This window comes from Eptatretus burgeri, chromosome 9 (assembly GCF_056783735.1).
Source record: "Eptatretus burgeri isolate ZD-2024b chromosome 9, Ebu_testis_v1, whole genome shotgun sequence".
NCBI classification, from domain to species: Eukaryota; Metazoa; Chordata; class Myxini; order Myxiniformes; family Myxinidae; genus Eptatretus; species Eptatretus burgeri.
Window position 1 is genome coordinate 74,743,920 of NC_140969.1, and position 24,622 is coordinate 74,768,541.

General features: G+C 41.8%; 1 protein-coding gene across 1 annotated transcript in view; it reads right to left on the reverse strand.

Moving 5' to 3' along the window:
* Positions 1–660: 660 nt before the first annotated feature.
* The window catches only part of LOC147020372 (ras association domain-containing protein 5-like), a 139,190-nt gene continuing 115,228 nt past the window's right edge, over positions 661–24,622 (reverse strand). The window contains exons 3-6 of the mRNA XM_085895681.1: positions 17,472–17,579; positions 11,032–11,311; positions 2,737–2,852; positions 661–2,542 (exon numbers count right to left, since the gene is read on the reverse strand). Of these exons, the coding sequence (XP_085751807.1) occupies positions 2,396–2,542; positions 2,737–2,852; positions 11,032–11,311; positions 17,472–17,579 (651 nt within the window). The 3' untranslated portion in view covers positions 661–2,395. The remainder of the gene's footprint in view (positions 2,543–2,736; positions 2,853–11,031; positions 11,312–17,471; positions 17,580–24,622) is intronic.

A 24,622-nucleotide genomic window follows, 5' to 3' on the forward strand; every position in this document is an offset into this window, starting at 1 on the left:
CACACACACACACACACACACACACACACACACACACACACACACACACACACACACACACACACACACACACACACACACACACACAAACAAACAAACAGATGACAGAAGTCATCAATATACTTACGAAATCTAAAGATTTCGTAAGTAACAAACAGGTCTCGTAGGTAAGCATTTTGGTGAGACAGGTAAGCTTCGTCCACCTTCAGTGGCAGAGGTAACTAAACTGTCTTGTCAAATTGATTAAAGTTTGGAAAACATTTCATTCAGAAGTCTATTAGTAGCAAACAAAAACAAGTCATTTTAAAACAAGCTTCCACAATCTTGGATAAAGGAAAGGAAACAGCATCCATAATTATCAACCATTACATGAGGCAACTGGCCAGAAGAATGGCTTTCTTGGCTTGCATTCCATCGTGGAGCACAAGCCGAAAGAAGCGCCATATTTGGCAAATGCTTGCAGCTGACTACCCTGCCATGTGGATTCCTTTAGCATGACAAGTACAGCCTTTACACTCAGTTAAGCAACACTTGCCTCGGCCACGGCTGTGCCTCGAGATTCTTCACGACACGCAAGAGCATTGGAGATAATTTTCATTTTGACCTCCTTCAGGCCTCAGACCTCCAAAATGCAATGTTGGTCAACGAAAGCAGACAAGCTTAGTTATATCAAAATATTTTATTGGAAACTCTGCATCAAGGTGTAGATTTAAAAACAGTTTTATAACCATTTTCTAAAACAGTGCATGTCCCCCTCCTCCCTCCCCAAAAAAACAATGAAATAAACAGCCAAATTTAAGTCAATCAGTGTACTTCCATGCTTATTTGCTGTGCTTAAAAGTATTTTTAAAAATAAAAATAAAAAGTCAGCATCACAAAGCAAATCAACTTTAAAACATCGTCAGAATAAGGAACGCACCGATGGAGCCAATTTGAGCTGAGGAGCTTCAAGAACGGGAAACAACCAAGTTCAGTTGCTCCAATCACAAAACAACAATATACGGACAATACATTTTCTCACAAAAAATAAAGAAAGTTAACATCACGTACATTCATTGCAGCAGACCCATATTGCACGCACACGCACACACAACCACACGTCATGTCTTTGGTCTGCTATACAACAGCGGCGTACTTGGCCCCGTTACAAAATTCGACCATAACCACCACATTTGAAATTGAGGTTTCCATTAAAAAACAAAAACAAAAATAAAAAAACAACAATAACGCTGAGAACTTTAAATAAACTTAAAACTTAAATGTCACAGCTTTGTATATCTCATGGTACTCTGACATAGTGGTGGACAGTAGAAATTTTTTAATATTCATCAATATAGTGTATGTCATAAATTATTTAAAATTGAAAGCACAAAGAACAAGTTGAATGTGCACCTGATAAAAAGGGACCACTTCGTTAACAGCCTGAAAAGGTGCCAACTGTATGGTTGGCGAATATAGTTACGACAGTTTTGAACTGAACATTCTGGCCTTGGTATTGCGTCAGAATACAGAGCAAGTCGACCAGGTTTACATCCAGTGTTTGTAGTCCCCCTCGTCGTAATCAGTAATCGCATTTCCCGAGTTTAGAGCTTCAAAGGTAACCAAATCAAAGCACACCCCATGCCCATCCATGTCACCGGAAAAGTTAAGTGAGAACATGGGTGAATACCAAGCCAAAAACACTGCCACATCATACAGCCAAACATGTAGATGGTACCAAAGGTTATGCTACACCTTTGAGTGCTCAGGTGCCATCACAAGTGCTCTTGCTGGAAAACATTTTACACACTCGTGTTCCTTCCATCGGCACATCAGCCAAGGCACCAAGTTGCAACAGTCTTATCATAGTTACTTTCTGTGCATCAAATCGACATTTCACTTTGGCATTATAAAAGGTGTGGACCATACAAGATTTAATTCCAAATCACCGTGTTATTAACTTACTCCAGAAGCAAATCTCTTCAATCGCAGCTCTTTGCAGTACTTCAATCAAGTTTTGAATCAAAAATATAATCATATCATTCACTCTATTTCCATATCCACAAACAGTCTTCGTCAGTCACATTCTGTAATCCCATCAACACATACCATACCACTCCCACAACCACGTATACCAGAATGCACAGCACAGGTAGAAAAGAAAAAGAAAAAGTCATAAAAACAAATCTTCGGCCTCATTATTGGCCTGTGAGAACACTTTCACACCACTCAACCTGCTGGTTCGGATTTCATGGGCAAAGTCAAGTGCTTTGATTCCATGTAAAGTCATTTTCAATGACGCTCCCATCCAAAACGTCTCAACTTCAAAAAAAAAAGAAAAAAACTAATATGGAATCTTGAAATTTGATTGCTTGCACCGCAACTACTGCTGGTATTACCAACACAACGTCTACCATCAGCCAGGTTTGCGTGTGGCAAGGGCCTCTTGTAGCTTCTCCTGAAAAGATGAATACTTCTCTTGCACTTTCTGAACATACGTCTTCTCTTCTCGCTCCAAAATAAGCAGAAAGTTATGCAGCTCGGGGATTGTGAAAGCATCCCACTGGAAAGACAAGAAGAAGAAGAAGACATTTTGTCATCACCACCATCACCACATCAATGAGCATCTCACCTGCACAATTCCCACATCGAATTAAGCCTCATAGCTGAGAGGCGATTATGCTATATATCCAGTTTTTACAACCCCCCTCCCCCCTCAACCCCAGAATACAAACACACAACAACCCTCGCACTTACAATTACTTCCCCAGTTTCATTTTCTTGCAGCACAAAGCGAGTTGCAGTCATGTCAGGCCCAGCCAGCAGGCGCAGGTGCAGGGGGTTCTCCTCATCTTCGAGCTTGCGTTTCGTCACTACAACACGTGCAAAGGGAAGCGTCACAAGCAAACGTCAAAGACATGTACATACAAGTATCATGTTTTCAGTCTTGGCATTTCCAGCAATATTAAGCAGGTCACTCGTTAGCAAGTCTCGTTTTCCTATCAAATTCAACCTAAAACACCAACACAAAGCACACAAAAGTCCTGGCAAGGATCTGCAATCTTCGATTGCTCCTTCCAGTTTTTTAGATTTATTTTTTGTTCTATGCCACATTTTACACGGCATTCAGGATGGCGCACACCGACAACATGTTTCCAGTCGGTGCACGCCATCCCACAACACAAATCACCACAGGACAAATGATTCATGAACTTGTGTTATGAATAATACTTGAAAACTGGTGAGTTGTGGCTTTAGATGCCAGGTGTTGGCTTAATGGTTCAGGCGGTGAGCTTGGGATCCTAGGATCCCAAGTTTAATCCTGCTCGGCTGTTGAATTAATACGAGGTGGGGTTGACTCTGCCTGAATATAGTCAGATTGGTGATCAAAAGCCTCAACTGCCCCATACCTCACCTTCAGTGTCTTGCAATTGTCCTGGGTGGCACCAACAAACGCTACACTTCAAGTTACCCGTTTATTTCGGTCTACCCAATCAATCGCTTTCTGCACATGGTAAGATGGCAATGAAGAAGTGTTAAACCTTTTTGTTCATAGGTTCCCCACTGTATATTGCTCAATGTGTGCAGCACGTTTCTGCTCAAGAAGCCAGGATCGTTTCCACATCGATTGTATGCTCGTGGCAGCACACAGTTGGTCTTCAAAAAACAAAATAAATATGACAGGTCTGAAGACGACGATGGTTCACGAGCGCTATTCGACGATGTAGATCGTTTCAGAAGTCAAGGATGAGACAATGTGATAATGTTTGACCAAGTTATAAAAATGATCAATATGATGTGGTACGAGTGACAGGTTATTAGCTGCAAAATGTCCAAAACCCGGTTTCGTTCAACAACTTTAAAAATTTGATCTTTGCATAACCTTTAAAGGTCACAAAACAATGTTGTGGACATTAAATAAGGAAACAGGATACGTGGTATAGCTTATTGGAGTTAGTTCGTCGAAGAAGGTCAAAAACCTGGTTCGATTCCCACAACTTTGAAAATTTGACCTTTGTGAACTTTAAAGGTCAAAGGTCAAGGATTATGACCTTTGGTGCAAAGCTTCCTCTGGAACATTCCAGGAACAATATAACGTCATATAGGCTATATGGCATTTCGCACTCCTCGTATTATCCATACTTTGTTGAAATCAGCGTAAAAACAAACTTGAAGGAGGCGCCATGGGCAAGGTGTTCGAGATAGAGCAAAATTGTTTCAAGACTTTAGGTGGGGAATGGCCTCAAGATTATGCATAAAAATATTGTCATCCCAGCTCTCAAAGTTTGGGCGGTCGTATGATTTTTATGTCAAAATTCGAAATTTTCTAACTTCGTGACCTTGTGACCTTGACACGAAAATGAAAAATCGAGTTCTGTGGGGCTAAGCAAATACCGAAACCCCTGTCAGATTCGACAAACCCCCCAGGAGAAGATGCAAATTGAAATGGGCTACCCCCTAAAAACACATGTTTTTTGGGCGTGGCTCCGCCCATAATGGGGGCACCATGCCCCTTCTCAGGAACACACAACTAGATCATGATATAAACATCCCACCAAAATTTTATCAGGATCGGATCAAAACCCACAGAGCTATGCTCGGGACAGACACAGACAGACACAGACAGACAGACAGACAGACAGACAGAGACAGACAGACAGACACACAACAATAACGAATATAGTGGTCACTTATTTTTTCGTGAACCAATAAATCAAGCTTAGTTTTTGCATTTGAACATCGAGCCATATCACTCAAGTGTCACACGACTCGTGCATGGCCGGTATACGAGAAACACGCCCATATGAACAATCACCTCTTTGTTTTACTTTCCATTAGGAACGTCATCAGTTGATCTTTACAAGACACTCGTCTGTACTCTACTTGAGCACTGCCCAATCCCCTCTCCCCGGCTCCCCTAAAAGGTGGTTTTTATTTTTTAAATGTCTTAATCTTTGCACATTGCAATGCAAGATATTCTGCCAACAATATGATCCCAGAATACCAATGCTCCCCAAAGAAGAGTTATCTTCTCATTCTCACGTCTTCCTTGATCAAATGCCTTTCCATTGCTCTTGCAGCGAAACCAGAACCTTGGTTTGTTTTGTAGCCAACCCCCTGCCGTCCCCCACCCCACCCCACCCCACAATCCTTCAGAGCTTCCTTGTATCTCAATTTATCTTTTGCCTCAGTAACTGCTTGCAGAGAATTCCATTGCTTATCAACTCCTACCTGCAATTCGCCTCACTCACAAGTATTCTGCAACAAGGCTTTACCTTAGCAACCTTGTATTCCTCTGATGATACCCTCAACAGGAGAGTGTGCCTTCTATGACAAGTGAGGGAGACATGCAGCCATCTTCTCAACCTATCAATAGTATTTACTCTGTTCAGTGACGTCACCAATCAAGAGGTTACAAAAACCTCGGTAACAAAAGACGACGGTAACTGCACAAATTTGTCTGTTATTTGCTTCTTCAAGAATCTCTCAAACCTCCTGCTTCGAGTAGAATTTCCAACCCACGTTGCTTGCAATGACAAAGACACCAATGTTTATATCTGTCCAAGCTCTTCAGAGCCAAGAGCCATTAAGCCAACACCTGGCATCTTCGACACAAAATGAAAATACAGCAATTCCTGCTTTCTGTGTCAATAATTTTGATTACCCATTTAGAAATTTGTTGGACTTTCAATCATTGCAAAGGTAATATCATCCACATCAAGCATAGTTGACGATCTAAAATGACCAATTTGATTTATGTTTACTTCCTTTGGGATGAAGTTACCGTCCGCCTCAAACCAACAATCCGGCAGAGGTCTCGCTCAAAATATCTGAGACGAGCTTCCATAGTTTTTGCAGTTATGAAGAAATGTCATATTTTGCACTCTAATACGACTTGGAGCAGACTTTTGGTGAGTCTTCTTTATGGCGTATCTTACCTCGATGCTGCCCATATTAAACCCTTGTGCTGGCATCCAAAGACTTTACATTTTTCAAGTTCACCATCATAAAGCTGGTCTCATTTACAAATTTGATGAAAGATGTGCTTTGGATGCCTCTCAACCTTTTCCCTTGATACCTCACGTAAACTGCTTTTCCACTCAGATCTCACCATTCTATAAGGCCCTCATTTACTTTGTCAGGCCTCATCTTCCTTGTCAGGCCCTCATCTACCCAAAGTGTTCCATTGTCAGGCCTTCATCTACCAAAGTGCTCAGCTTTTGAAAGTTGCTTCAACCTCTCATTCAATTCATCTGCGGTGTGAATCTAGGCTTTTTCACAATGCTGAATCTTTCATTTCACCTTTTCAAGATTATGATATAAAATTACCCATCACTTCAAACTTATGCTTTGCACTGCCCTTGTGACTAAACATCCAATAACTAGTCTTACATTCCAGCTCTCATGTCTGCCATCATTAATGACTTCACTCCAACTCCCAGGATGCACATCACTTTCCTCCGTGATGGTACTCAGCACACTGCCCAGTGATCAGAATCAAACATTCCAGATTGTCCCGAGAAAAAGGGAGGGTGGGGGAAGGAGGAGGGGTGGGGGAGCGAGGAGTGAGGAGGGGTGGGGGAGCGAGGAGTGAGGAGGGGTGGGGGAGCGAGGAGTGAGGAGGGGTGGGGGAGCGAGGAGTGAGGAGGGGTGGGGGAGCGAGGAGTGAGGAGGGGTGGGGGAGCGAGGAGTGAGGAGGGGTGGGGGAGCGAGGAGTGAGGAGGGGTGGGGGAGCGGGGGAGCTAGGAGGGAGGAGGAAGGGGGTAAGAGCAAAGGGGAGGGGTAGGGAGAGCAACGCCTCAAACGTTGCTATACGCTCCAGGAGGAGGGGGAGTGTAGCAAGGATCATGGGGGAGAGGAATGGGGGGGGAAGGGTGTTTCAGAGGAGGTAAGCATAATGAGCGGGGTTCTTGACCTGCGTTTGGCAGTGAGACTTGTGGAGAAGGGGGTGGGGGTAGTGCAGGATTGAACGAAATGGGGCAGGTTAAAACAGCACATTAATACAGCACTCAGAGACCACCGGGAGATGTTCATGGGGGGGAGGGGAATAAGCGTGAGGGGAGGTAGCAGGAGAGGAAGGGAATGGAAGGGCAACAAATCATGCCCAAACCAGCAACATATATAAAACCGGGCAGAAGCATTTAAAACCAACGCTATTTACCTGACAAAGGCCTGCCTGCAAGCTCACATGTGCAGCAACCTTTGCTCCTCTCCGGTCAGCTCTGAATCCAATTCGTACATGCTACCCTATGGGGAGCAGTTTTAAATTAAAAAAAAACCTAAACTGTCTGTCCTTAACACAGGGGGAGGGGTGGATTAGCAGGGCCAAGGAGAGGGGAGGGGTCGAACGAGGGAGAGGGGAGAGAAGCTGGGGATTCCAGCAGATGTGACGCCCAGTTTAACGTCCATCCGAGAGACGACACACACTTTGATGAATCACCCTACCTGTGAAACACCGGGATGAGAGTTTATAGCTGGATCCAGGTTCAAACCCAGGCAAGACATCTTAGAGCAAGCATGCGTACCTCTTGGCTATCCTGCCATGATGTGGCGATTCATTACTTTAGAACTGACACATTTTTTACTCATTGTAATCATGTAATTTATAATGCCTTCCGACTTCCGGTGACTTGAAGAACCATCAAAGCTTTTAGAGCGCGTACCAAGTAGCATATCAAGCAGTCCAACAAAATGGTTGAATAAACTTTTAAAAATGAAGCATCTAATTAGGCCAAAAAAAAAAAAAAAGTTGCATTGGCGTAACCCGCCCGATCCTAAAAATTCCGCCGACCCTACGTTTTTTTTTTGTTTTTTTGCTATCGAAAAATTTTGCCGACCCTATTTTATTGCCATTTTTGTTGTTTTGCTATCGTTTTCAAGTATCTTGTTGATTGCGATCGCGATCGCAAAAACCCGGAAGTGTTTCGGACAGAACCCGCCGACAAAAAGGGTGGTACTCGAGCCGGGGGAGATTTTGGGAGGGATTAGAGAAAAAAAAAAATAAAAAAGATCCCGACCGACCTACCCTATTTTTCAGTGACCCGTTACGCCAATGCAACATTTTTTTTTTTTTGGCCTTACCTCTGCCACCGAAGGTGAAGGAGGTTATGTTTTCACCCCTTTCTGTCTGTCTGTGTGTTTGTGTACAAGATATCTCAAAACATTGTGGACGGATCCAGATTAAATTTTGTGAACAGGTTCGGTGTGTGGTGAGGACGACCTGATTAGAGTTTGGTGAAGATCCGGATCTGACTACTGGAATTTTCAAAGTGATTCTTCACCATTGAGAGATCGGGCTAAACCAATATATAGCACAATATCTCAAGGTTGTGGACGGATTCTGATGAAACTTGGTGGACAGGTTGGGTGTGTGACCATGACGAATCGATTCAATTTTGGTGAAGATCCGAATCCGGATCAGGCGACTAGAATTTTGAAAGTGATTCTTCACCATTGAGAGATAGCACTCAAAAACAATATATAGCATGATATCTCAAAAATGTATTGGGCCAGATATGTTCTCGTGGATCAGGCATTACGGGGCGGAGGTATGCGCTCTACCGAGCGCTCTTCCAGGTTTTTACATCTTTTAATCTATGCCAAAGTGAAGGCTCGTATAATGAAAGAACGACACACAAAAAAGGGGAAACGTGGTGTAAAATAAAATTGCACATTTTCAGCAATCCATCTATGGCCGCCTGATGCACCGCAGAACAACGTGGAGCCAATGCAGGCAAGTGGCTCCTGAACTTTGTTCAAGTCGATCGATATACAGTATTTTTTTGATTTTGAAACACTTCTGGTCACATGATCAGCATGGCCTCCACAATTTAACATCACGACCCTTTCCAAATGTCTTAACCCAAATTTGGTAACATTCTGATTGGTGGGGCTGGAGAAGAAGACTTTGGAAGGAATTTACTATATCAGCTGTTTTGACCTACTTAAAGTCACGAGACCGGAACGAGGTTTGTAATCCCTGTTACCAGTCAGGAGAGGAGTGTTGCTGCCAAATTTCAGCCAGATTGGCCCAGCAGTTTGGCAGGATAAGTCAAAAAAGGAGAGACCGTGCGTGATGAAAATACCTTATCTGGAACGTAAATTTGAGATAAACTAAAAATGATACTGCTCTTGCACCCTCTTACTATGTGATCATACTACCAAATTTGGTGAATTTCTGCACAACCGTTTGAGGAAATGTCATTGCAGACGGACAGAGCAGATGAAAATAATCGGCCGTTTTTTTTTGTTTGTTTGTTTTTTCAAAAAGCTCCATTGTTTATATCTTTTTTGGCATACAATCCCTCCATCCTTTTACATTTTCTTTATAATGCTTTTATTGTCACATGCCAGATTCAACCTGAGGTGTTAAACATTTCATCTCCGTCTGATGGTCAAGACATATGGACTTGTGATGCAAACATAAAAGCCTTTCCTGCACAATCATGCCGGGTGTTAAGAGACAGCATTTTCTACTTTCCTCCAAGATGTTTGGAACATTTATTTTCAGCCTAATGGAAGAAAAAAACCTTTGCAGATGCAAAACCTTGACACAGAATACTTTGTACCAGTTACCTGTTTTAACTTGGTATTGGGAAGGAGGTCACCATCATCATGGTATTTATACTAGCCAGGGTACCCTGCATCATTAGCTCACCTGGACTTTAGTCAGGTGAGTTTATGCGATTGAGCAGTGTCCGTAGGTGAGTGAGTGAGTGAGTGAGGCTGTAAAGTGTAAACACTTCAGTCCTCATCGCTTCAACAAAACACATGATTTTAATGAAAGTTGAGCACAAGCTTCATATCTGAAGCCTAACGAAAGTGCATCGACTGCATCAAAATCTGCACTCATTAAGTGGGTCTACGGGGTGGGGCAACCCACTAAAACAGGTATTTGCTCTTCCATGAAAATCCACACAGGATTTTGATGAAACTTGACCACAACCTTCATCACCTACGATGTACCAAAGTTTATTTACGGCCTAAAAAAAAATAAAAAAAAATCAGGGTCTGAGGGGGGTTTGGGTGACTGTAGTTCCTGATCGAGGTGAGCTTCAGGACAGTCCTTTTTTTTTGTTTTCGATAACATTGGATGTCGTCACAACAATCTGTACCTTATGCTCATCAGACGTCGAGATTTTGTGCCAGTCGTTTTCCATTCGATCAACCCATTGAAGCAAACCGTTTTGTTCAATCCACCATCCTCCTCCATTTTAGGAGACCGAGGGAGTATCTCCTCTTTAATTTTGCAACAGAAATGGATGCCATGTGATAAAGGAAATTGTCTTATTCATTGACAGCAAAGGTCAGCTTTTCCACAAGGACTACAGAGCCGTATCTTCTGATATGATGCACAGAAGTAAACAGACTTTCTTGCTAAAAAATACTGTTGGTTAATCAATGCTTTAAATCTCACTCACCTCGATTTACCTTCACACCCCTAAAATGCCACCTTGCATGGAATGCAAATTTCAGGTTGAAAATAGTTTGAATCCTTTCGTTCAAAAGTAGCATAATGGTAATGGTGAATGGTTTTCAGTTTTAATAGTTTAATGTGACGAGACGTACAGCACTGCCACAGAACTTTGAAGTAGACCATTCAATCTGACATTTGTAATGCACCAAATATAAAGACCGAATGTCTATTGCCAGCAAGTAGCGAGCACCTTAGCCTGTTTTAATCACATTCCAAAGCTGTTGTGACGCTTGACATTTCAAACAGTTTGTGCAGTTGTATTACAGTGTTCGTTTTGCATTCCATTATAAACCGTAACAACAATCTTCCACACAACCAAGCTGTTTGGTCATGCGTTTTACAATCCTGCTGAACATGTATAAATACAAACTGCCATTTTGTTGGAGAGTCAGCTAGACTGCTAGAGCCCTCACATTGTGATGTCAAGCCAGCTATCCCATCTGCAACACTTGCACTAGTACCATGGTTGGACATACCAGAACAGTACACAAGTAATTAGGACAAACAAAGCAAAGTAACACAAGATGTGAATGCGACACTATCATATGCAATTGAAAAATATGTAATTCACTCACTACAGCTTGCAGGTCCCGAACACTGGAAGAGGGCAAACTTCCGCGGGTTGTCAAGCACGTGGAACTTGTGCAGCAATGCTGAGATGACTTCGCCCGCCATGTTCAAGTTGCTCAAATGAACCTGCTTCTCGGTACCACGCGGGAGGTAGAACGTGGTTCGCTGACCGGTGTCATTGAGCGAAGGAGAGCTCACCGCCGTTCCGACAGCACCCGCTACAGACACCGGTCGCTGCAGATGCATCTGCACCTTGATGAAGCCCGTGAAACCACTGTCTGGTAACTGTAGATATGTAACACATGGTATGTACACCATGAGCAACGAAATACTCTCACATAAAGCAGTTGTTATAATTTGATTCAGAATGTGTTAAGCATGTAATCCTGGAAAAAAAACATAACTATATTGTTACTGTATATGAATAAAGACATCCGTTTAATTTACAATCTGATTATGTTTGGCTTGGAGGGAGGGCGAATTAAAGGATTATAGTTGTTTATGATAAAGTTATTAATAAAAGAAGGTCACACAGATTCAACATTTGACCAAAGCCATTTAGCCTCAAAAAAAAAACAACAACTAGAACGGCACTCTTCAACAGATATGCCTCCGCCCACATTATTACATAATCATAATACTTGTACCAAGTTTGATTTAAATCCCTTCAGCTGTTCTCAAGCATCACATTTTATCTGACATGACCTCTGACCTCTTGATGCCACAATCTAATCAGTTCATATTTACATTATAGATACCTGTGTATCAAGTTTGGTCAAAATCCAATCAATGGTTCACAAGTAAGCACGGCAACAGAATTTTTACCTAGGACCTCTGACCTTTGACCTCGAGACTCCAAAATCTAATCAGTTCATCTTTTGAATCATTATACTTACTGACACCGAGTTTAACTTGGATTCCTTCAACCGTTCTCAAGTTATCGCAGCAACAAAAACCTATCACAGATGGACGGACGCACAGACATACAACCCGAAAACATAATGCCTTTGTGGGCAGAGCTAGTGATTTTAAAGATTTATACCGATTCAAGATGCTCATTTCTTCAACTAATGTCACTTCATCCCATTCAGGCTAAATACTCCTCTCGCAGTTTATGGATACGTATAACAAACAAACAAGTTCAAGGGACCACGGTGCTGCTGCATATGCTTCATAGCAAGTGGTGTCTCGGAGATACCCAGCTGCATAACCTGGTGTCAAGGAAACCTCCAAGATGAACAGACAACTCTCTATCTGCAGTCCCAGTAAGAATTTGTTAATTGTGCCAATAACAACTCTTACTCTTCACAAATGACACCGTGGGATCTTCAACATCCACTAATCAATGGCGGCAGACGGGACGCCCAGTTTAACGTCCATCCAAAGGACGGAACAACCATGATTTATGGCCATACATGTGAAACACCAGGGTGATAAGTTTACAACTCCACCGAGATTTTAACCCAGGATCAGATGCCAGTGTGCACACATCAAAGCAATCCTGTTAGCCAAAGCAGGTTTGTGGTATGAACACTGGAATGGCATTTGTCGTTAAACCTCAGACAAATCTTCATTGTCAAAAACATTGCTTTGACCATCTTGCTCATTTGCATGAATTCCAGTTTTGGTATAACCTTTTTTGGATAATTAGACACAACACTGGAGGAGGTGGAAGAATTTAGGACCCAAGGTTGACCATTAACAAGTCTCATGTGGAAATGATGCACAAGCAGTAGTACCATGGCAATTACAATCCACATTGGTGATCAAAGCATCAAAAGGATCCTTCATACAGATAAATGTAACTGGAATTGCTTGTTTTGGTCTGAACAAAAATACTTTGTGGAGTTTGTGATGACGTTGCACAGGTGTTCGCATGTCACGAGCAACGTGAATGTCCAAGCACACTGAGGTCCAAACAGATCGTAGCCGTACTGGGTGTGCTCTGGCTTTCAAAAGGAATTAGCCATTGTGGCTAATCCAAGTTTAGAATGATTAGCCACAGGAGAAAGGAAATAACCACATATTTCATTCAAAAGTTTTTTTTTTAGCAATATGAAATAATAAGTTAATTTTAAGGCAGATGTGTGAGTTTGATGGGTGAGGTTGGTTGGATGAGTGAGTTGGATTGTTCAGATTGGTTGGATGAGTGAGTTTGACCTGTGAGATTGGTTGAATGAACGACCATCAGGGGAGGTAGTGATTGTAAGGGATGGTGGTGGTGTGGGTGTGGGGTGGGGGGGGGTATGGTCGTTGTGCCTTTAGTAGGTGGTAGTGGGGGATGGGGGTGGTTGTGGACCAGGATTGGACCAACCTCATGCAAGTCAAACTCACTCATCCAACCAATCTCACCCAACAACTTCACTCATCCAACCAACCTCACACATCAAACTCACAATTCCAACCAACGTCACACACATTAAACTCACTCATACAACCAATCTCACCCATCAACTTCACTCATCCAACCAAAGTCACCCATCAAACTCTCATTCAAACAAACTCGTCCTACTACAGGTACTACTACTGATTGTGTCAAAACTCACCTGGCAACCACTGACCCAACGAAGCATGTAGCGCAGAGTAGCGCCGAATCATTTCAGAATTTTTTTTTAAATAACATTTTGAGACGAGAATCATGGAATCATGTGTAATTTTGGTCGATTTTTTTTACTCGAAACTAGTTTAAAACTACTAAAGTTAGTACATATAAGCTTGTACGAAATCACGCGTGATTCCGTAATCAAAACATACAAAATGGCGGCAGTCTCAACAAAGGTTGAATTCTGTGCTAAAATCACCCCAAATTCGTCTAAAACTAGTTAAAAAAATAAAAAAACCACTAAAACATGGATTAGCCACAGTGGCTAATGGGTGGTTTAAAATATTAGCCACAGGTAAGGGGGATTCACCCTGTGGCGACGGGGTGAGCGGCAGCACACACCCAGCCACAGGAATAGCTGTTAGCAACATCTTTCAATAATGCAAATCATTAGTTATTTACAATCAGCATTATGGGCACCATGCTGCTTATACAGTCTTCAAATGAATAATTTTTTTTTTTAAAGGTTTAATTTTTCTGTTTTTACAAGATCCATTTTTATTGTTTGGTGAAAATTCATCACTCATTAGGTCATGGCTGGTGAATATAAACCTCAAGTTTAAGCTTCAAGAGAAACTCCACTGTCCTGTTTTCAAACACCTGATATTTTCACATCTCGCTACCCATATCTGATGGCCCTTATACCTGTATTATCCATGCACCCTATTATGTCACAGTTTCGTGGAATGGGTTATGAAGGTAATAAATTTAATTCTTCACTCACTCACATCAGGTCATAGTTTCTTACATATGAAGTTTGATTGTTTTTTTGGATAAGAATTTTAATTCACCAAATTATGGTTGGAACACTTCTCTGATGACGTTATAGTTAACACCCTATATACCCCATGGGGAGATGACATGTGCCAAGTTTCAATATATATATATATATATATATATATATATATATATATATATATATATATATATATATATATATATATATATATTCATCAAGCAATTTCAGAGAAAATGATGGGTCCATTTTTTTTTCTTCTTTAATCCAATATGGCTGCCATACCACGTGACCTATGATGTCAGAGTTAGCAATAAAATATTCTCCATGGAGAGTCCCTCCTATAAAGCTCCATATCGATCAGAGAAGCGGTTGCAGAGAAAACCATTTCTAAAGCAAGAATGTATAGACACGCATGCGCACACTGCAATGGACTTGCATTCCCTTCGGGGAAAAACTAAAGTGCAGAAACTGGATGTTAAATGTTATTTGTTGACCATTTTTTCTTCAAAACAAAATAATATATATTTTTAATTCCTGGTCTATTCAAATTAAAATGCATCTATAAAGCATGAGCGGTGATAAACTATTAATATGCGGAAACATTTGTTATCCATAGAAAAACAGTGTTATTCAAGATATGATGTGTCGGTGAACAATGCAATCGGGCATGTCAATGGAGATTAATGGAGGGAGAGAGGGGGAGAGTAACAAAACAAATGCAAATAAGCCTTGGTGGACGGCAAAGATCCCAGAGTGTCCTTCGCGGAGAAGTGGCCAGCTATGTCGGCACCATGGCCAAATTACAAATTCCTCCTATTTTGGAGGAATCCTCCTACTTTATTCATTTTAATTGACCGCTTTTAATGGGAAGAAAAGCAGTCGATCGGAATGCATGGAAAACATTTGTTTTCTCACAGGGACCAGTCCCTGGAAAGAGTGCTTTATCTTGCTGATGGCTATGGTTCAGTTTTAGCACCCAACCCAACCAAACTGAAGTGGCAAAGGTCGTCCGAGAAGACAGCACAGGGTTTATAAACATAAAACATGCAGAGGAGCTAGTTTTCATAAAATGACTCGCTCTTAATGTATTTGCCACTCAGTGATACCTCACGAGTTCAAGAGAATATTTTCCAATACATGTGATGTTTCAACCAAATCAACAGAAACCTCCAAAGAGATGCTGTTGTGGTCACAAAGTATGACATTGTTGAGTTAAATCGTCAATCAACATAACAAACTTTCTGGAATCGACAGCATTTCCAGCATCCGCCCGATCCGCTGTTTCATGCCTTCATCACTACAAAAACATGCCTCAGCAATTTGGGATGGACATGCACACCCAAACACCAACTTGGCTTACAAGTAGGTCCTACCCTCATAGGTGGGGTTGGCAGCAAGTTTAAACTTCCAAGTAGGGAAAGTAGAGATGACCATATCAGGCCATCTCTTTGTAGGCTGACAAGTTGTACAAACAAGCTTTGTAATAAGGGGGTTCACACACAGAGGGTTGAAAACCTGTCATCCTGGGAAGATAGCAAGAAGAACCACTTCACAATTCATCTATAAAACTCTGGACTCACTAAATGTGTCTCCAAATAAAAAGGCATCATAAATCGTTCAAATAGTTTCCAGGAAAGAGATGAATTACACTTTGTCAAAAAGCAAAACAAAGCCTTAATTTTCATCGGGAAGATATGTTAACCTTATTTTTTTTGTGTGAGTCCTGAGTGGGTGAGACAGTGTAGAATCCGTTTATGAAAATAAGAATTTACGAGTGAAAGAGAAAGGAAGACCAAGGAGAGAAAGCACGAGGAAAATGAAAGTTGGTCAAGATGACAAAAAAATTGAGAAGATATATTTTGTCAAGTCCAGGCATCCCGACTTAAAGAAGGTTCTTTTAGAACTATTCACGTCACTTCTGTGTGGGTGGCGATGAGTACTTTTCCAATTGATTAACTTTTCAACATGAAAGGGTTAAAAATAACCATCTCCTCCACCAACTCCAGCCTCTGCCTTCTCGTATCACACAAAACTTGGACTCAAGATTGTTTTGGTAAGTGTTACAACTAAACTAACTATTATTCTGTTCCTGTCTCTGTTATTAGGTAAATAATATTATGTCACTTGCACCTAAAACCATCGTTATACCAAGCGTGTGGCTTTGCTTTTAGACCAAGACATTTCGGTTCGGAAACAAAGTGCAATTTTCCCATAAGCAGTAATGGAAAATGACCTCCCGCATTACGAAGGGTTATAAAGGTACTTAATCCCTCGTTAAGCGGAGGATACCTGTAGTACTAGACTGGAGCTTTTTGGAAGTGCAAACAAGGCTATTTGTGTTCTGGTGTTCAAGTATACAATTCAATTGAAATAAAAGAAAAGTTTGAAAGGCTGTAATGTTTTATTTATTATTAAGTTTACCACCATTTATGCACTGTATTATGCACTACCCTAATATGTTAAATTAGTCATTCATGCCTGTTGGTTGTGTCCTTTATGGCATCGCTAAAGAACAGCATTTCCTGTTTGGAATGGATTTTCAATTTTTGACTGCTAGGACAGGCAGAGTAAAATAATTGGCATACTCCTCTGTGTGCATGCTCAATTGGGACAAGATTCTGTGCAATTTGCAAAATTCGAGCCAAACTACTGCTAAACTGCAGGTTTGTGTTCCGATCCATGTTCTCCAGTGTTCAAAATATGACATTCAATTGAAATCAAGTAGCTCCTCGATAATAGACTAACATCTGTCCTCTGGAGACAGAGTGAACAAATTGCTTAATCCCACTTTGCATGAAGGGTAAATATGATGAACGAGAAAACAGATTACATCCAACTTTAATTCAGAGCAGCTGAAAAGGTTAGCTTCAGATGTATTGCAATTAATGAGACTTTTTAACAAATAAATCCATTTCAAAGGCGTCAAAGCATGCTGTATGCATAACCTCGTGATCTTTTCTCATCCAATTTCCATGATAGACTTCACAGCCTTTGTAGAATGGTGGTGTCAATCTAAAATACCTGGGCACCCATTAATTCTGGCTCAAGTTTGATGCCATGCAAAACGTTTCTGATTACAGTAAACACCAATATCATTGACTCACCAATTCCATGCCAAATTTATTGTTCACTTGGCTGTTGTAGACCTTGATCATTTGCTCGATCTCCTCCCGCGTGAGCGTCTGACATTCCATTCGAGCCGGCTTGCCATCCTAAGACATTGGTGTACGTTTCCATCAAAAAGGTCATCTCATTTCATCATGAAAACAAAAGCAGACTATAACACGATGGTTTTACATACAAAATGGTAACAGGGTTCCACACTAGACAAACACTTCAAAAGTATTCAAATATATCAAGATGGGGGAAAAAGATTTGATAACAGCAAGATACTAATAATGTGCATTTCAGTGCAATGATCATAATTCACATTCAAAGAACAGGTATCTGGTGTAAAATATTATTCATATTGACCTATTTGCGGTGAATGTTTATTCATTGCAATGATCTATGAAAGGTATTTGAAGACTGAAACGACAAATAAATAAGGCACAATTATTGAACCAAATTTACATATAAATTATCCCAGCCACATCTCGACTGAGGATTGCACTCATATGTTGTGGGCAGCAGCAGAAAGTTTGAGGTCGTTTATGAGCACTGGTGCAAGCAACATACAGACTTAGAATGACACAAACACCCAAGTCACATCGATAACTTCATTTGTTCCTCATCATCCTCCTCTTATCACAAGGGAGTGAAGTCCCACACATTTTATTCCATCAGAAGGACCATATGACTTATCCACAAATCAATGAATGCAATGAGTTTCTGGTGCAGTGTGAGGAGCTCCCTTGTCTAATGATCCACACAGTATCCTGCCTCAGCCAGATCATATCCACAAGCTATTCTTCAAAGGAGACCATGACCTCAGAATTGTGTGTGCAGCTCATCAAGTTCTTCCCTTAGCTTGTTATTATATACTTAAGGTCTTCTCACCAAAAGTTCCATGGAATACAGCTCATCCATCTGGGCTGATGCTTATGCACACCCCCCCCCCACCCTCTCCCCAAACCAACCCCACATTATGGAGTGGCCATCCTTGTCCTTGGCATTCCACAACAAACGGCTGAACCTCAGGGTCTGCATCTTACAAGTTGGTGGCCTTGGAATCTTTTGTAGCTCTACTCTAGGTCTTGCTCTCCCCTTCTCCCAACTTTTCTGTCCAAATATGCTCACCCACACTCTTGCCCACCCAGGGCATGCATCCACTAGAAACCATAGCCATGTAACCAACCCAAAGTCAAAGCTCAATGCTCACCGAAATTCTTTCATCCCTCTCATCTCCAATCTGTAGGCTGGCTATCTTATTCAATCCATCTTCTGCCCTTTCATTCAGACCTTAACTTTGCTGCCCACCACCACGATATGTCTCCAACACAATCAATTATCAGATACCTCCAAGCTTTTATACACTCACCGAGACAACCTTCATTTCACTCAAAACTTTGAGTGCCATGGTACAACCCTGTGTTAGTTTCCAATTATTTCCACACACACACACACACACACACACACACACACACACACACACACACACACACACACACACACACACACACACACACACACACACACACACACACACACACACACACACACACACACACACACACACACACACAAGAACTGTTTGTTGATCTTTTATCCTATGTTGCTCTTTCAAGAGCTTAAAAAACTGCTTTTAAAAACAAAAACGATGACTTCATCACAATTAGAGTTATACCATGATGCTCTGCCAGCTGTAATGTAGCCACGTTCTTTTCCAATTGCTCACACATTGCCAGAGATGGGAGGCCCTCGTAACGTTTCAATTAACCAACACACTCTAGTTTGCTCGCTTCGTAACCAGACCATATGTTTGCCAGGTGATATTTGGAATTATTTAAACACAAGACCAACATTAATGAAACAGTGGTCTGAAATTTCTGCCCATCAGACAAAGCTATTTAAATATATGATGTCAATATTTAATTAATGTGTGAGATCCATAAATGAGGGGATAGAGCCAAAGCACCGTCGAGTGAGATTATAGCACAGGATGGAGACAGGCCCAGCCAAAGCAGCAGTACTTTGGCTGAGCCTGTCTCCAGTACAATGATAATTTCACTCTGGATCTCACAAATAGGATCGGTTGGTTGATGTGGTACAGCCATTTCCAATACTTCAATAAAACATGCAATACATTTGTCAAAGCTAGAGCCATCCCCAATTAAAAGTTGCTTGAGAGCTGAGGAGTTGGTTGTGGAATCTGCAGGGGATGCTTTTTTGCTTGCAGCAGGTGTTGCTCCAAACAGTGGCTTGCTATAAAATGAAGTGGTAACGTGGATGTTGCGCATGTTCCATTGAGCAGCGATTACAAAGTTTAGCATACACCATCCTTTCAATCATGGGTGCATTCGGTGATTTTTGTACGAATCGTGATCATAATGCCATGTTGGTTACAAATAGTCCTTGCTCGCTTCATGTATGAAGCATCAGCTGGTCGATTAACAGATAATTTCACCAATACAAGTCCAGCCAAGCACCTTTGGCCTATGCCCTAATCACAAGCAACTCCAACACCAATGTCTCTTAGGAGAATGATCTTGTTGACTGCTGGACCTGATCAAATTAAGAGGGCAAGGTCCTGAGAGAAGCATTTAATCATGTCCTATGGGTGGGTAATGACAAAGGCATATGCTCATATTCACAATAGCATTCCCTTATTGTAGGTTGAGATTCAACATCATTATATATGTCATCGCAAATTAAAAAGCCAACAGAGGCAGATATTCAGTTGTCCTATATGATCAAGAGTGTGTGCCCACACAGACTTTGATGAGTTTACCTGTGCCTGAAAGCAAAGTCTTCTTCATGATTGCATGGTCAAACTAGAACAGCACTTGGTAGAGCACATACCTCTGCCAGGCTGAACAGTTTACATTTTTGGATCTGCATCCGAAACCTACCAAAAATCTAATCGGCTTGTTCCTGCCACCTACCCGACTGCCACCTGCCACAACTATTTGATAAACCATGCAATATATCATTTTGGCCCTATCTCTCAATGGTGAAGAATCACTTTTAAAAATTAGAGTATCCAGATCCAGATCTTCACCAAAATGAAATAATTTAGTCCGTATCACACACCCAACCTGTCCACCGAGTTTCATCCAAATCATCCCCAACTTTTTGAGATATCCTGCTCACAGATAGACAAAGAAATGAGTCAAAACGTAATCAGGCAAGTTGGCATTCCGCAAGGGTGGAATCAACAGAATGTTTATCGAGGTATGCCAACTACTGTGGGAAGCAAAGAAGCTGATGTTTTGGGGTCAAGTCTCTTGCTCCGCCAAAGAGCAAACGCCCAAACGCCCTCGGCTTCTCGTTTCCCCAAAGCAGTCAGCATATTTTTTTCAACATTCTGTTGATTCCATCCATTGTTCTATCTGTCTGCTGACAAAGATGGACACGAGCAATACTAGTTGTTTATCCTTCATGTGACAACAAGCCGATGAATCAGAACATTTGAGTTTTCACAACTGTTGGTGTTAAAAAATATTCCAGGTACCAAAGATAAGATAATGTTTATTACATTTTGTCTGCTTGAAGTGAGATGTTTCCTTGAAACACGTGTCAACGAGGGAAATGTATAATGAAGTTAGTCAGCCATGCTTGGTTTAACTTTTCTAACCTCATCCTCACATTTGGGAAGGTCATCGATACACACAAAGAACTTCCCTTCAACTAATGACAGTTGCTACCAACATTACACTGCCTAGCAGCAAGCAAACGACATATTATTCCACTGGTGTGCAAGCTACAACTGCAGGCATCAAGATAAATAATGACTAACGTTCTTAAGACTGTGCACAATCGTTTGAAAATAGAGCAATTTAATCTGGCAGGAAAGCCGAGAGGTACGTTCACACACCTAGGAGCTGTCTAGCCTGGGTTTGAATGTCAACCCAGCTGGAAACTGTTATTCTTTTGTTAAACAGGCAGAGCAATACATCGATGTATGTGCCATTCCTTAGACGGACGTGGGCTTCCCATCTGCTGGCATTAGTTTGTGGATGTTAAAAATCCACAGTATCCTTCGTGAATAGTCGGTGAGCTATCACCGGTACCCTAAAGAAATTACAAATTTCTGCCTTGACTTCCTGTGTCAAAGTGGCGACCCGTCCAGGATTGTAACCCTCGCCAAGAAACTGCTTTGACGGAACAGATGCTCTGCATAGAGAAGGGTATTTGAAACATTTTAATCTTTATTCCCAAATCATTGTAAACCAGTCAATGCACAAAATTGTGCCATTAAAAATAAATAAAATTTAAAAACCACAATCTATCCATATTTCTCAACATTTAGATGACAAATTGCTTTCCATTATAGTTTTGCAATTCAACAAAAGAAGACAGGGAGCACTTACTCATGATTTTCAGTCACATCGTAACTATGACGCAAAAGTGAATAATTGGATGAAATGCTAAAAAATGGTCGTAAATAAAAATCAGCAAAAACTGTCTCAAGCACAAAACCAGTTCGATCAAATCAATACACTGCTCATAAAACAGAAAATGCTCCCAGATAAAGCCAAATGAGCAACCGAGTGGGACAAAAATCATTCCGAAATAATTACACACTTTGTTTTTCATCTTTATGCTCAAATGGTTATACGACATGAGGTAAAGTCATTCAAAGCAAAACAAAAGAACAACATTTCATGATGAAGGACTTTGTTCTTTTAGTATATTCAAACTTCACATAATCAACCGATAACACATGCAAACTAAAAGGGCACTTGGTAGAGCGCATACCTCCGCCCTGAAATTCCTGATCCATGAGAACATGGTCTCATGTTCAATGTCAACGTGTTCATTTTCTTTAGCGATCTTTTCCTGAAGTCACTGCCGGGGATGTCGTAAATCAAATCTCAACACTGAACCAAAAATCAGCCAAATGGCACGAACATTCTGGAAATCAAATGATAGATTACGATTTATCCTTAAAAAAAAACTCAAAGTGGGGAGAAAGAAAGAAAGGGGAGAAAGAAAGAAGGGGAGAAAGAAAGAAGGGGAGAAAGAAAGAAGGGGAGAAAGAAAGAAGGGGAGAAAGAAAGAAGGGGCAAAAGAAAGAAGGGGAGAAATAAAGAAAGAAAGAAAGAAAAAGATCCCTTTATTTAGTTACAGGAAAACAGTCACTGTCATGCAACACATATTCACCAACCTGGTCCTGGTGCAAGCAGCAGCCAGTTGGACTGCAGATCAACAGCACCAAGACCAAAGTATTGACCAACCCACTGGTCCTAGACATGCAATCACCTGCAGCAATGAAGCTGGATTTTGTGAGCTCGCTGCCACGCTGCTTGTCTACCTGGGTGGCTCCATTTATAATCTGCATGACAACTTCACACTTTGGCAAAGTTGGCTTAACAGCGTCTGAATCCAGCACTGATCTCGGCTGCTCGACCTAACAAGCTGAGAAGCAAGATATTTTCGTAGAGATGAGATGGTACTGCTGTACAAGATGGACACGTGGAAATTGACCAAGACATTCCAGTAGGAGATTGACAACACACACACACACACACACACACACACACACACACACACACACACACACACACACACACACACACACACACACACACACACACACACACACACACACACACACACCGGCCTTAAAGATACACTGGCTGAAGTGGATGACCAATGAAGAGTTCTTCCAGTGTGCCAAGCTCAAACCACCAAGCCAAGTGTTATGAATGCAGAGACTGCCACTTGCTGGACATATTGTTGTGGTTCTGGAAAACGGCATTCCTCCAAGGCAACGGCACACAACATACAGCCATCCCAAGACAGTTATTTCAATCGTATATATCTTAGTTAATCCCTTCCATGTGTCTTGTGGGTAAAAGGGAAAAGATATGTTGTGTGGGACTCTTGTAGTTAGGTCCTTTATATCTCGTATAATCTTCACAGCAACCTTTGACCTTTTCCTTTCCGTTACAAGAACCATGCAAGCACGCCACGCAAATAAGAATAAGCAACACGCTACGAACATCTCCAGCATGTTTGCGTTGCGAGCGCTGCCTGCCGACAATGCACAATACATCGTTCATTTGGAGTTTGCGTGCCAATTCCCAAGTCACCTCACCTCAGACTTCACTTCACTCACCAAACCTTACTATGTTCATCACAACTGGGGAAAAATATCCCCGCCACATCCCATGCTAACTCGCGCCTTTTGTTCACCCATTTCACTATGAGCGCCATGTGGAACTCGGCCCTCACCATGGACAACACATTGCCACCATCTCTCACTACGAATTTCAAGACAAGAGCGCCCTGCTCTTTTAACTGTCACAACCTCCCCATGGTTGCCAAATCCGCACTGAAGCATCAAAGGACCCAGAGGGGACGCGGGTCGAGATGTGTCAAGGCATAACGCGAGGCGTAAACGTGTGCTGAGCTTGTGAAGGGAACTACGGGGATCGCAGGGATTTCACTACAATCCCATGTTGGAATGAAGAGCAGCGTAAGTTTGGGGCCGGAGCTCGTATCCAAAGACCGCCCCACATAAAGCTCCGAACTCCCTCGTCTTTCTTTTCTTTCTCTCTGTCTATCTCGTCTACTCGAAGCTCCAAACCGTGTCAAGGTTAGCGAGCAACTGGTCCATTTTCTGGCTCCAAGGCATGGCAGGGTGTGGTTATGGCTGCTGTGATCCAAGGAGGGAGATTGTGCGTACAGATCATGATCTGGTTCTCGGCCCCTCCCTTCGTCCAGGTACATAAAAAGGGCAGAGCGAAGTCAGTTTGCTCTCTTTTTGGTCAAAAATAAATAAATAAAATGCACACAACTGAAACAAGGTGTGGCCACTCCATTCGAGCGATCCTCAATAATTAGACATTTACACTTACAGATATTCACACAGATAGGATAGGGACATTTTTCTTATCCATCTCGTCCACTGTGGACGCATAATAGAACATCAACATGGGCAAAGCCCGACTGCTCTTTTACGGGCAGAACCCGAAGGAGCGAACGAACGGACTCGCATTCACATTTTTGTCTTGCATAATGCCGCTTCCCCCCGCCCCCCTCCCACATCTTCATCAGAACCAGTAATCCTCCCACCTACCTCTCCATAAGCATTCTGGGTTGCGTTGATCTGCCGACCACGACAGGTATTAAGAAGTCGTTTAGCCTC